At 37.2% G+C, this 14,926-nt stretch overlaps 1 protein-coding gene across 3 annotated transcripts in view; it reads right to left on the bottom strand.

The window, feature by feature from the left end:
- Positions 1 to 14,926, bottom strand: part of TBC1D1 (TBC1 domain family member 1) — a 107,175-nt gene that overhangs the window by 39,855 nt on the left and 52,394 nt on the right. The window contains exons 5-11 of one of the 3 annotated variants that reach the window (XM_050896123.1): positions 14,247 to 14,379; positions 12,729 to 12,820; positions 10,978 to 11,088; positions 8,263 to 8,391; positions 6,058 to 6,144; positions 3,987 to 4,276; positions 2,120 to 2,248 (exon numbers count right to left, since the gene is read on the bottom strand). In XM_050896123.1, the coding sequence (XP_050752080.1) occupies positions 2,120 to 2,248; positions 3,987 to 4,276; positions 6,058 to 6,144; positions 8,263 to 8,391; positions 10,978 to 11,088; positions 12,729 to 12,820; positions 14,247 to 14,379 (971 nt within the window). The remainder of the gene's footprint in view (positions 1 to 2,119; positions 2,249 to 3,986; positions 4,277 to 6,057; positions 6,145 to 8,262; positions 8,392 to 10,977; positions 11,089 to 12,728; positions 12,821 to 14,246; positions 14,380 to 14,926) is intronic. The other 2 variants (XM_050896124.1, XM_050896125.1) reach the window with 2 other exon arrangements.

Genomic DNA, 14,926 nt, shown 5'->3' with positions numbered 1-14,926 from the left:
TATCCCAAGGTTTTTAGTGCACGTTTCAAGTAAATTCCTTTAATCTAATAAGAACTGATGCCAACTTTATCATTGCACATTTACTTAAATATCAGTTTCAATGACTGACTAACTTTGGGGGAAAAGGTTAGGAAAAGCTGACACTGATAATCATGCTGGCAAATGAAAAATAAGCCTTTGGCAAAAAACATTTTGTAAAGCATTAACAGGGTTTCATTCAGACAAGCTTGGAACTTTTAAGTTAAAAGCTGAGCCTTCTGACTGATCATTTAGGATTGTGGCTCTATTTATGCAACAGACAGGAGCACTAATCACATTTTGTCAACAGTCTTCTGGCCAACATAATTCTGCTCTTTCTTTAAAATAACAAGCCCCCAACATACTCAGAAGAAGGTTAATAGAAGGAAGTGAGAACAACTCAGATAACGAAAAGTTTCTGCATGGAATGAAAACATAGAAAATTACTTGGCTGATGATTCTAGAAGACCTTTTCTCAGAAGAATACACACAAACACGTGAGTAGGAGAACTTACTCCTGAAAAACTAAGTTTAAGAAAGAACTGCTTCTGATAAACCATAATGATATATCTGAATGGCATTTAGCACTGTCTCCTGAAGATGTGAATGGGATGGGGGGATACTCTGGGATAATCACTAGTATGAAGTGAAGCTGTTCTTTAGTAGCTGGTACTGAGCACGAAGAAGGTAAGGCTGTAGCATGATGCGCCCTGCAAACAGGTTTCACTTACAATCACATTGTAAATCCATCACAGTTACACGGTAATTTCACTTACAGAATACAATCAGCTTGGGCAGTTTGACTTTATTGATTTAAACTCATTAGCCCATTTGATATCCCTATCACTTTCTGTTTTCAGTCTTGTTGTTTAGAGGTTCAGTATGGTATACCCTTAAATGACAGGGAAAGGGAAGGAGAAGTTGCTACTGTGAGTGCAGAATCATTACCAAATCTACTTGGAAAAAGCTACTTTTGAGAATTTAACCTTCGGAATTCAAGTAAGTCTTATTAAAATGAAGAATAAAGAGGACGCTGTAGACTCACATTTCCTCCCCTGAGCTATACCATACTTCTGAGGTGAAGCTAAATTAAGAGAGATGCTAGTTAGTACTCAGCAAATACAACTGAAGGAACTGGTGAAACAAGGTTCTCAGTTGAGTATTTTCTCAGGATCAGAAGAATCAGCACCTTGGGGAAACAGGAAACCTTCACCCAAGAGAACAAAACCAAACAATAAACAACAACAACAATAAAAATTGCTTGCCAATGGCCAGTGACTGTTGACAGCGCTTCCAAGGACATTTGGTCTGATTAGCCTTTTGAGCTAAAATAAGCAGTTTTAGCTCAAGGGGTTAAGAAGGGGTTTCACAGTTAAGATTTTTAGGGATCTACTTGTTTCAGGTTCTCAGGGAAATGATGGGTTAATGTCCTTTTCTCAACGTTCTCTATATGTATTTTTGTTCTAAGAAAGGAGGCACAGAAAAGTATCATTTGATATTGCTCCAAGTAACCAAGACAAATACATGAGCTGGTGGGTTGGGGTTGTTTGTTTGTTTGTTCTTGGTTTTTGGTTTTGGGAGGAGTGGGGGATGTGGGGAGGTTTTTTGTTTGTGGGTTTTTTCCTATCGGCTGTCCACAGTCCTGCTATTTCTTGCCCCATTTAGTTAACTTAGTCAATTTGCCTTTAATGTCAGGCACAAAAGAATATTAATATGTTTCTGTGTTACCATGAACAAAGCAGAACAGAACTGAATGATTCAGGAGGGACAGAGTGAGCTGGATCACAGGTTCTTGGCAACTTACCCCTCACACAATTTAAGCAGTGCTGCTGTCTGCTGCATAACAACAAATTGCTTTGGAGCAACTGGCTCTAAAGAAAGTGTCCATGTGTCTGAAAGAATTTTATTTATTAAAACAAAAAATTATGTAAGTAGCAGCTCTACATTCAGTAGCGGAGCAGTTAAGAGAGTTCCCTCTCCCATAAAAATCTACCACCTTTGGTCTATATTAGATTATTTTAATTATTTACACTACAGAGAGTCATATTTATGACACGGTAAAACAAACCTTACCCCAAACTATGTACAGGTGCTAGCTCACCTCTTTTGTGCAAAATGCCCACTTTGTTCTCCACTTGAATTATGCCTTAGATATTTAAAAAAGTTGGGCGAAGAGGCCGACGGATTAAGACGAGCTAGAGGAGGAGAACGTGCAAGTTGACCAGAAGAACTTTTAGATTCGCCGACAGATGCGTTCAAACGGTATAGTGGGATTCCAACCAGAGCGATGGAGTTGAGGTAGCACAAAGAACAAAACACAGTAAGAAAAGGGGTGGGGGAGAAGTGAAATCCCTTCTCTAATCTTTGAAAGGGACCTCGTATATACAAATGAGCCATTTCCTATGTTTTTCACAGTTAATGCAGTAACTGTAAGAAGCTAAACATTTTAACCCAATCAGCAAAGTCCCAAATACACACTTACAGGCTTCAGCAAGGCATTTCAGCTTATGACTAAATTTAAACTCCAAAAAAACTGTCACTGACACACCCCCTTCTCCCTCATATGTGCTTCCCCTTGGTTTCTGTGATAAAGTCAGGCATATGATCAAGAGTTCTAATGGATGAGAAGTGAAATGCTACATGAAGAACTGAATTTATTTACACTTTGGAAACATTTTATGAATTGAGGTAAGCTGTTCAAAAACACTCATAAAATGTAAAAGACTTATTAAAAGTCTATCATTCCAGTGATTTTTGAGAACTTTAAGTATACTTTTCTTCTAAGTTTTCCATTTCCCCTGGTTCTGTACTTTTGCTATGAAAGGGAAGCAACAGTGATTTCTTTTTGGTTTGAGCTATGTGAGGGAGCAGGCACACTCAGGTCTTACTAAAAATTACATGATCAAACTCAAACAGAAATAACCAAGGAAATGAAAAATATACTTAATTTCTAGCTGCATTCCTATAGTAAGATAAGAACTGATCGAACAAACAGCTACAAGCATGAGGGCAACTCTCATGAAGATAACAGAACAACAACACAAGTCCTAAACGGCACTACAAAAACATTCTAGTATTCTAGAATTAAAAAGGTTCAAAGAAGGGACAAAAAGGCAACCCAGGTTATGTTTCCTTTCAAATACTATAATTCTCTTTTTTTCACTGTCATCACCTATTTCAGGCATGTTCGTTTACTGCCCTGCCTCCTGCAGGGAAAAATGAGCTGCAACACATGCAGATTTCCTACTGTCTAACTTGTGTAAACGAGCAGTTTTGGCAGTAAAACAGAAGCCTACAGACAGAAATGTTTCCATAGTAAATGGAAAAAGCCAGATAGAGGGAGGGAAGAAAAACTGCCATAAAGTTAAGAGGAGACTTTAGAGATGTAGAGGCAGGCTTTTGAAGGAGGATAGCTTGAAGAATATTAGCATGAAACAAGTAGTAGCTTGGTTTTGTGAGTAAAATCCACATAGGCTCATTGAAAAGCTAGACAGGAGCCTCACCTCTATCAACAATTAGGCAATTTATGTCAGTTTTGTGTGTTGTTTTAAAGTCACACATGAATTCACCAACTAGTAAGGTTTTCAGCATCACAAATGCTACTGGATTTTTCTCTATAAATAGACAAGAAGAAGTAGCATTTATTTATACTGCTTGTAGATCAAAACAACAAAAATTAATGAATATTGCTCCCAAAAATATAATCGAACCCCTTAGGAGCAATCCTATGTTGTGCTCATGTTTAGTTTTGTGACATATACTGTGGAACTACACATCTCATGTTTTCTCTCCCCTGTGGAGCACACGGCTAGAAGTGTTTTTAAACAGAATACCTACAAACCTCCAAAGAGTGACACACTGCTGTGAAACATTTCTTATCCATTAAGAGGACATACCTGGTACACAATTATCATCCCCAAATATGCCCTCAACAAACAAAATCATAGCCTGCTTTTAATAAGTCTTACTTTCTTTTGTGAGGAGTCTCTGTGCTCACTGAGTGATACCTCATAAGTTTCCTCTGAGGAACAGATGGCGATGTTTCAACAGGTACCAGAGATTCCTGGCTTTCTGTTGGCAAATGACTCAGTGTGTTTGCTCGCCTCCGAAAACTTTGCTGAGGTAACGTAACAGCCTGCTCAACAGGAGAATCATCCGCGTCGCTGGAGAGATCACCCACTGATCCACTGGTCTTGACAGCGTTTTCTGTAGGAAGCGTAGGAAGTCTGTCTTTCTCCTTGTCACACAATGGTGGTTCCTAGCAGCACAAAAAATAAGGTTATCAATACCTGGGTTTAGAATCAGTCTTTGAGGTTGCACTCTCATGGCATTATTCACATCCCACAGAGACCTGCTTCAAACTTGCACATTTTTATCATGATAGCTCAAAGAAAGAATCTTTGATGTTTTACGTCTCTGTTATTAATCATTCAGGTCAACAAACCACAGACTCCACTTTACAGAGAAAAAGTAATTTTGAGAGTAACTGTATTTTACAGTATGTTGAATACAACTCAGAAGAAATGGGGTCAGAACAGAACAGATGGGTCAGGTTTGGGTAACAGCGACAGCAATGAAAAGGGTGGCATTTTGGAGTACTGTATATTTAGCACCCCATCTAACAATATAATATAATATAAATTCCTCTTGTCTATCTGAAGATTCACACAAAGGACTTTAATCCTACGACTAGATGCCTGTTTCAGTCCAAAACCATGCATTTTTCTTCATTCCCCACTTCATGTGTTTCCTGCAGAGTCAGCCATTCTTTCAAGAACATAAGCAGAAAGAGCAGACTCTTGATTACCTGAAGTCAGGAGTCCGTAGATGACTAGGCACTAGAGCAGAATCAATAGCTGTATCCAAGTCTGCAGAGTGCTAGGCTGCCTCCAGGGAAGGAGACTGGCTTCTTCTATGCTGTTTGTTTATATTGTTCTATTCAGACTAAAAGCTTTCTAACCACGCAAAGGAGAAATTACTCCACTTCTTGTTTTAGTTTCATGTTTCTTATGAATGCAATCCTGCATTCATGGTACGTACTTTCATAGCTGAAAGCAACCAGATTAGGAACAGCAGCACGGTAATCATTGCATTTGTTTTGCTGCACATTGCTGCAAGATTCAGATGATGTTATGTAATATTTTATTTCACATAGACTCACACGATAAGATACATACATACAAAATATATGTTTATATACAGTACAAGACATTTCTAATTCAAATGGAGACCCAATTGCACTGCTCTTTTTTATAGCATGGGGAACAGAATGAAAGGCCTGAAAGCAACTTGAAACTTCTGGAGAACAGAAACACAGATTTACTATGAGTCCCATCTTGTCAAAAAGTATGGAAATCTCCAGTGAAACTCTACAGATAACAGCATCTTACACGTTACCATTGTATTGACATGTGACTGCTATTTCTTAGCCTGAATCTCTGTTATCAGAGTAAACTGGGAAATTAATTTGTTCAAGTTGTCCCTCCGCCTACAACCTCCTTTTGTATATCCTACTCCAACCTAGACTCCTCTGTGAGTCTCAGAGGATTCACACACATTCTAACATCTTACATACATGACAAATGATTTGGGTAACCAACTTGCAAATTCTAAAAAACTTAAATATTGCTTCAAGCTGGGGGCAGGGGTGGGAAGAAAAGGCAGTGGCTGATCCAAGAGGCTGCCTGCAATGAATGCAGCCCGCCACCCCCAGAGGGACTGGGCACAGGAATAAAGACACACCCTATGGATCAGCAAGTGGCAGCAGGACTCTTACAGGTAGGAAGAAAAGGACATACCTACGCTCCCTACCCTGTAATACTGTTTTTATCATACTGTTTGGCTGTTCTGGGGTTCATTTCTTTTCACACACAATCAGTTAGCTTGTCTACTCCCAAAAAATAATCAAAACAAAATGCAAGATGTTAGAACAGAACAGTTATATGAGGAGTTGGTAACCGCATTTCACATCTGACTAGTTGTTTCAGGGAATATTATCTGAAATTTCTAAATATGTACATTCACCCCAGGCTTGCTTACTTTACTTGTGCTGCTTAAGGTACTGGACATGGAGCTTTCCAAATCCACAGCACCAGAACTGTCCAGCGGACCTCTGGCTTTACTGCCCTGTAGAGATAAAGCACACCAGCAGTTAAGATTATGATATAGGGGGCATACCAAAAAGAGATTTGTGTAGCATAGACAGAATCTGTAATTTTCAAAGACAGTATCAAATTTAATTTCCTGAAATGCCTAAGAATAGCCTTTGCCCCTGTGAGAAACAGAGGCTTTATTCAGGACAGTCACTGACATATTAAAGGATCCTGTGGAATTAAGGAATTCTCACAGGCAATGATGTGCTTTCCATGATATGTACATAATCACATATTGCACGCATGTACTATAAGTACTGTTAAAGTACCTTTTGTATTCCAAACAGGAAATTTTCACACTAGGTACTTCTTACCAAGATACAAAGAAACAATAAGTCCGTCTATTACAAAGGACTTAAAACCATATAAATTTAATACACAGCAAAACATAATTTCTGGTATTATCATTTCAATGGCTACAAATCAGAAAGCATAAATATTTTTGTATAATCTGTTCAACAATATTTTTGTATAATTTGTTCAACTAATGTTTTTATGTAACCAAGAGAAATATCAAGAAACCTACTGATGGATTCTCATGTGGTAATACAACTATGGAACTTGTATCTTCCTAACCTTAAATGGTATCATTTTTTTATGTTCTGAAGTTAGGGCTTATGTTCTCTTTGAACTGTTATTCCAGGTAAAATATAAAATGTTATCATTATTCACAATAGTGACTATTCTCTCCTTGAAGCTCAGACAAAATGTTTTGCCTCAGATCTGATCAAAATCAAGAATTTCCATCAAAACAGCCATGACAGTGAAAATGCAACCAATATACAGCTGTGCTTACATGAAGACAGCTTATGCCAGTCAGGACAAACTGGCAAAAATTAGAACAGTAACTACTATAGTTAGTGTAACAACACTGACACTATGTTTCACATCCCAAACACACCCACAGCAGGATTTTATGGGGGTGAACTCTAGAAATGCTGGCTGGGAAGTAACGAGGGGAGACATTCAACTAAAAATCCTCTCTATATGCATAATTATAACAGGGAGAACATGCTTTGCCATCATTTTTTTCATGGGAACAGGTTAGATACAATGTCTGAAATAAGATTTGAAAGCCTAGTATTGTCACTACAAGTTGCATGTCTATGAGCCAATAAACTGTACTAGATCTTGCTTCAATTTAACTGTTTGCTGATGAGAAATGAGAATGCCCAATTTTTGTTCCTTAATATTTGTTGATTTGCATTCTGTCACAACTCTCTTTTTTTTTTTTAAAAAGGGAGGTGGTCTGATTTTTTTTAATCCTTTGTCAAGCAGAAGTCTTTCCGAGTCTCCTATTATTTTCCTCAGACTTTTTCCATGAGGTGCAAAACAAAGAATATTTGAATGAGAAGACACTCCGTAGGTTTAAGTAGTGCTTAAACTTGACATCTTATTTGTTTTCTTAACTGCTGCTGTATACTTTCAGCAGATATTTTCAGCCATCTGTTCATGATAAACATTTTCCCCACATGTCTTCTTGGGGATCACTGTCACACAGGAGCTCAAGTTTTTCCCACTAATAGACAGACACTGTTTACAAAGAATTTTACCTGATGTGATATTGCATAAATGCCTTCATATTCTTAGTGCCTTCTGAAGTTCTTTACACTCCTCGCCTTCAAATAATCTCTAGCATTTAAAAGTTCATATGCCCCATTATTCATTAGTTCTGTGTCACTAATAAATACTATCTCATTAGGAATGCTTAGTCAGTTCCCTAATAATTTCCTTCTATGTAAAGAGAAGTGAACAATTACAATTATTTTTTAAATTTTCTAAATCCGAAAGAGAAATAAAACAATGGTCGCTTTTCATAAGTTCTCATGCTCAACTTCATATTAATTTTTTGAAATGCCTATATACACTTTTTCTTATCTAGCAATTAGTTCACTTCTTCCAGGACTTGGTATTCTCTCTACCACAGCCCTCCTTTGTTTTATCGTCTAACATGTACACTCAAATATTTTTGTCACTGTGCCTTTAATAACCACTTGGCCACAACCTGGAAGGATAACAAATACTTTTCTATCATTCAAATAAATAAAACAATGAAATTATATTCAGAGGCAACAAACATGAAGATACTTACACGTGATAAAATACTTTCAAATGATTCTGTCAGAGATCTTTTTGCTTTGTTCTTCAACATATCTAATCTGAATCTTGGAGCGCTGCTGGGCACCTCATTTACAGCATTCTCAGCAGGGGGTTGTGAAGTCTGCAAGTGTTTAAAAACATAAATGTGAAATACTCAACAGCATGGAGCAGAATCTCAGCGAACAGTCCGAAGACTTCTGTAACTTGAATCAATACTTTCTCCTGGTGTCCTTGGCTTTTCATGCCTTTTTCTCTACTGATACTTATACTGAAGTTTAACTATCCTAACATAAGACCAGGAAATCTCTTAAAGGAATTGTGTTGTGTAGTAGCATGCTTCAGAAGAATTGCCATTTTGATAGGGATTTATGGCTGCGTTGGCAGATTTTCTTTAATGCCAAAGTACAATTGTACAAATTCTAAATGTTTAAGTGTAACAGATTAGAGATTTCTGATAGATTTACTTTTCTTCAGCCAAGAAATTACTCAAAATCGATGAAGCTCATAATTAACAAGAACTCTCAAGTGTCTCCATTATATTAAAATGGGGCTTTCCAAGGGCCAGGAAGATGTGTAATGATCTAACTCCTCTATAAATTTCACCAGTAGAAACACTTCCACCTTAAAGCTAACAGTCTATTGAGAGCTTTGCTTTCTAAGTAAATATTTCAGTCCATTTTTAGTAATTGCGAAGACTAGTGTATCAAATACAAAAATGACACTATGATGCAAATATTACCATCCAAACCTAACACCTGCAGTAGAAACCAGAGCAGAGTTTTCAGTGTTATTTTTGGGGGTTCATCTAGAGGCTGCCAGGCACCATAGCCCTCTCTACCTGGCCCTAATTTCAGAGATCTGAATGCTTGATCTATGTAACTATTAGTACGTGGGCAGCTGAATAGCACATCATCGCCATCACCAAACAGTCCTGTCTGGATATAATTTTAAAGCATCCTGTTTCCAGTATGACAAAGTACCAGGCTTCTGTATTTTCTTTTTACCTTCACTCATCTTATCCTCAAAGGGCAAATCAGATGCTGCCCACTATTATGTTCTTATGAAAAGACACTTATTTTGTAGGTCGTTTTTGTTAAATAAGATCAAAGTCCTAGTATCACATCTCATTTTTTTCCTCCTCTGATTTAAATATTTAAAAAAAAAAAAAGTGATGCAAAGCATGAACGTGAATATCTATGCAGAAAAGAAGGGAACAGGGACATCAGGATGTCATGGGTTAATGATTGCTGAGAAAAATAACACTGCCAGAGTACACGTTCAAAGGTATCTGCTATTACACAGCTCTGGAGATAAATTATCAGAGTAAATATAAAATGTTATGCTAAGACAAATGATGGACTGAGGGCAAGTCAACTCCGTTCTTAGAGCATTGGCATCTTTGCAAGTGTCAGATTAACCAATTTTGGTTCCAGGAATTGAGCAAACAGACTGCAGCAGGCCTTAGGAATTTTCAAATCACACTGAAGACATACTAAGGTATTATCTTGCCTTGTATATCCCTACTTCCAAGCCATTTGTGACTGACAGCTACTTGATAATCAGCTGGCATTAGACCAAATAAAAATATTTCAGGTATGATGATAGAGGACCTCAGGCAATGTTTCTTCCTGTCATGCCATAACTACAATGCTTTTTTCTTAAAAAAACATTTCTGGTGAGATGCCCAAGACAAGAAATCAGAGAACAAAACATGCAAAGTTTTCTTCCTGCTTTCTCAGGGAGGTCGATAATTAGCCAGTAAGCCATAAAAGAAGAGATTAACAAGTGAACAAATAGTAAATGAAGACTTGCTGCTATTTGCTCAGTTTCTTCAGGGGTCTAATTACTCTCCATATATTCATTTGCTAGTTTATATCACAAACGGCCAACAGCAGTCACCATGATGGAATTCCTGGCCAGCAGTGGTGGGACAGCCAAGATTTTTAAAAGGGTCAAATAATTGGAACTGAAAGTTTCCAGACAATGGGTGCCGATCCTCTCTCTTTTAAATACAGACCTCCTCGAGGTGTCTCAAGCTAGTTAGTCACAAACCAAGGCATTCAAAATCATTAATCCCTTTCAAAAAATCTTAACTGTGCTGTATAAATAGACAGTTAAACAGCACTGATGCAACCTGATACAGAATGAAAGGTAGCTGAGCCCTTTGGAAATGGATGACAGTGCTGCTGTTTCTGCAGCAATCCTCCTCAGCTACTCCTTGAGGCCACTTCAAATGGTGGTTTGCACACAAGAAATAACTTCCAGCTATTGAGTAAATGTAATAGTCTTTATCAAGGATCAAATCCAATGTGTTGTCAGGACACCGACTCACACAGACAGACAGCGGGATGGCAAATGCCACAGATCAGCTGAGAGCAATTACAAATTCTTTATATATTCTCTCACACACACTGAATTTTCATTGCAGTGAGAAGAAACAACCAAATTAGTGGTCTACCTTGTTTGCATCTCTGTCTCCTAGGCCTGAAATCAGACTGTATCGGGTACCTCAAAATCTGAGATATGCCTCATTCGGCGTATGACAATAGCCTATGAATCATAAGCACAAGCAGTGTTCACCACTGCCTACAGTTTGAAGTTCCAAAATGCAAGTGATGGAAATTTGCCCTTGGAAAGATATAAAAATGGAACGGAATATTTTTTCCTGGCTCCTCCTTACATGAACCAAACCTGCATAATTACTTACCTGTTTTGCTTCTCCAACATGGACATGGTCCTTCTGTTTTTCTTCATACATGTTTCTCAAAACAGAGATAACCAACTCATTCTCTTTTTGATCATTTCTTGGTCTTAATTTCTTTAATTGAAAACACCACAAGCACAGCAATTATACATTTGTTTAACAGTTAGCAAATATTTACTCTTTTCATTTTGTCACTGTCAATATGTCGTCAGTGCAAGAACAAGTTTAACTTGGTTAATGCTACTACTCCAGTCCACCAGAGGACACCAGCGTCCCAGGCAAAGCAGCAACACAGCCAGAGAAACACTTGACCTCACTTCATACATGACAGAATTTACATGAAAGATAAAGGACAACTGTAGAGGTATCAAATTGCACAAGCAAATAAAGATTTTTTAAAATATTTTTGCCAATTTGCTTCTGATGTAAAGAAAACCAAAACACTGTAGTTCTGCGTTTGTAGCACACATGAAGTACTGTCTTGCAGTTACGATGCACAACCCTTCTCCTAGAAATCCTTCTCACTGGACATTTTATTTTTCAGAAATGACAGATATTCTAAAAATTAGTGCAGAAGGTGAACATATTTGTCACCGCTGCATTCTATTTAGATCTGAATTATTGTAAGATAAAATGTTTTTAAAACAATTTATTATAGAATTTAATCCCAGAAACCTAACTTTTAAAAAGCATATGCTGTTTTAAGCCTATTGATGTAATGCAGAGGATATAGTATGAATTAGCTAATGCCAGAGTAGCACACCAGATTAATAAAAATATCCTTAGAAAGACAATTACCTAAAAATGCAAATCATGGTTACAACATATGGAGCTTTAAGAACGCGACAACTAAAATTTCAGGCAGTTCAACTCAAAAAATCAGCTGAAAAAGACAGGCAGGAGAAATGTACTTTACCCTTGGTTTTACCAAGTTAATCGTTTGCGGACTCTCACCAGAAGCAATTAACAGTTTCCTGTGACTACTAGAAGCTTTAGACCGTTAAAACATGTGCAGAATACTAAAAGGCAACAGTGCCAGCTAGCTGCTCTGTACTAAGAAATTACTTAGCTCATGGAATCGCTCCCACAGAGTAACTTCCAAATTTGGTACTGGATGATAAGTTGCCACATGGAAACACACAAAGAGACTGAAATGACTCAAGAGAGGAAGGAAACACTATTTTTTAAAAAGTCTGAAATTTCCTAATCTTAAATAGTGTGTCAAGCCCAATGACATTTCCTACAATGTTCATCATCTGTCTTAAATCCAGCTATGCTTTCCTCTGTGCTCAAATGGATTTCATTTGGAGGACACAAAGTTAAACTTTTTTAGTTAGTTTGACAAGTATTAAGATCTAGGATAAATTTTAGGCAGGAAATTTTCTGATCTGGGAATGTTACAGTAATTTGTTTTGGTCAAAGTAACAGTTGAATGTTCTCAGAGTACAAGTTACTGCCTTCACCCACAAAAAAATGTGTGCAATTTTACTCCGTGAGTAGTCAACATTTTCATGGAAAACAAGTAGTATTAGGGGAAGAAAAATGAGTAAAATAAGCCGTTTTCATCAAAAGACAAGTTTTTAACAGCTCTAGAAAAATAATGATATTGAAATTAAAGCACAAGGTGATTAAAAGTCTATTGACTAAAGATAATGAATAATTCACAAAAAAATGAACATAACTCTGGTGCTTCACACTGATGTTAGCAAAAAACATCAATTGCTTTAAAAACTTGTAGGAAACAAAGAGCTTACCTTAACCTCTTCAAAAACAGAGGCCTGCTCCTGGTTATTTAGTGTTGTTAGATGCTTTTGTAGTTCTAGTTTAGTCTTAGAAGGGTGTAACCCTACCAAGAGGAACAAAAAAGAACAAATCACAAGGTCAAATTTGTCAGAATTAATCAGTCACATAAATATGCACACAATTTAAGCCAAAGCTCATCAGTTATTTGAGCTGACCCATTGCATTGATTTCATAACAGGGCATTAGAAAGAACTCTAGGTTAATTTAAAGCTACTACTGAACTCGTGTCTTTAAAATGAGGGACATGAACTCTGCTATGAGGAGATTTACTGAGTACAGACCAGGATTATACTCTTAGCTGAAGATTCCATTATCACACAAGATAAAATAAACCCACAATCTACTGCATTTTAGCAGACTGCTTTGTTGGTGTTTTAGGCAGTACTGCTTGGATTTTGCTTGTGGTAAAAATATAATTTCCATTGATTTTCTCCAATTTGTATGCATTGGCCTTTTCTGAAAAAGAGTAAATTTATTGCATGTTAGTGAAGTTCTTGCTTTGCCTCTTGCTGAAAACATTTACTGACAGTGTAAAGCAGACTACCCTCTCAGATTATTTTTTTCTGCTCTCATCCTGGATTAAATTCCTTTCCTCTATTTTCTGTGGAAAAACAGAAAACCATCAACAGTATTTTGTACTTCAGTTTCTGATCATGGCATTTCTGCTTCAGAAGCAGATGATACAATTAACCAGATAGCATGATTAAAGGCATTAAGAATCATTTGCCTTTAAGAAATTTCTCAAAAATCATAGCTAGCTGAAGACCAAAATAGAGTGAAAAGTAGTTTTGGAACTTCTCCAGTTTCATCAAATTAATACCAGATAGGTTTTGAGTCCAACGAGCTACTATCACGTGATCTGACAAGCTGCTGTTGCCCCTTATTCACCCCAGACATTGCTTAAATGAACAAAACCTAACTGTGAAATTGGCTGAAATGCAAAGAGGTTTTTTTTGTCTCAAACTTGTTTTCTGGCAACAACTACAATTCTAACTGCTGCATTTTCATGAAGGAGCATAGATCGCACCACAAACATGCATATTAAAAGCATACTGTTCGGTTCATGTTTAGTGGTAGTGTAATGCCAGTATCGAAGTGGATTCAATAGGACAGCAGGTCATAGCTATTGCAGCATATATTCTTGAGAAGTTCCTTATCTGCAGTCCTCTGCGTTTATATGGCTAATAGAGCCAAGCTAGCTGCAATTCAGTTATATTTAGACTCTTAATTAATTTTCAAAAATTCAACTAAAATACAAGACAGGAGCTTAACTTTTCTTAGAAAATTCTTATTCCCTTATAGATAACTTGACATTGCAGTCCTCTAAACAAAAAGACTGGCTTTCAACCCTCCATCCCAAGTCCCAATCTCTTTTTAAGCGTTCATTCCCTTCGAGTTTCACATGTAAGATCGTCCCCCAATAGAACTGTTAGTAAAAATATTCAACTAGAAAGTTCTCTAAACCTCACCTTCTATCTTTTCACAGAGTTTATGCAAGCTTTGCATAGGACATCCTTCACAGAGCTGGGGCTGTGCCTTGGAAGTTTGTTGCACAGCAGCTACGGTGAAAGCCTGTTTCAATGTCATCATGATTTCATCGACCTGAAAAGAATAGAGTGCAAAAGAACAGAATTTCACTCCTCCACTGAGCTTCTGTTTTCCTTAACACAAACACAACAGTCTTTTAGAATGATACTGCTGCTTGTTTGGGAATGTGCTTATGATTAAAAAGAAAAGTTGTTCCCGTGCCATTTCTGTGCACAAACACACAAGCAAGACAAAACTCAGCGTGAAGTCATATCTCTTCCAGGCCACCCAGTTTTATTGCTGTGGTCTTATAAAAGATACTACCTCTATCTAGAAACCTTTTCTTGTCTGTGATAAAAAAGCTTACTGCAGTTGTGACGCACTGGCCTAACCTAGAGCACAGTAGTGTAGTCCTGATTTTCTGAACAGGTACACTATGAAAAAACCCTCTTCCAAAAAAGAGGCATACAGTCTAACTTAGGTTGTGTAATGAAAGGAAGTTTTATTGGATTTTAAAGGGGATTTTAACTTCTGCCTTCAAAACAAATTAAAAGTTCCTTTGCAGACTGCTATGTTATTTACATTTTTGAAATAATTATATTTCTGAGTGGAGCAGGATCTG

Source organism: Gymnogyps californianus, chromosome 4, assembly GCF_018139145.2.
Source record: "Gymnogyps californianus isolate 813 chromosome 4, ASM1813914v2, whole genome shotgun sequence".
Classification (NCBI taxonomy): domain Eukaryota; kingdom Metazoa; phylum Chordata; class Aves; order Accipitriformes; family Cathartidae; genus Gymnogyps; species Gymnogyps californianus.
The sequence above is the reverse complement of the archived record's forward strand: the minus strand, read 5'-3'. Positions and strand labels throughout refer to the sequence as shown.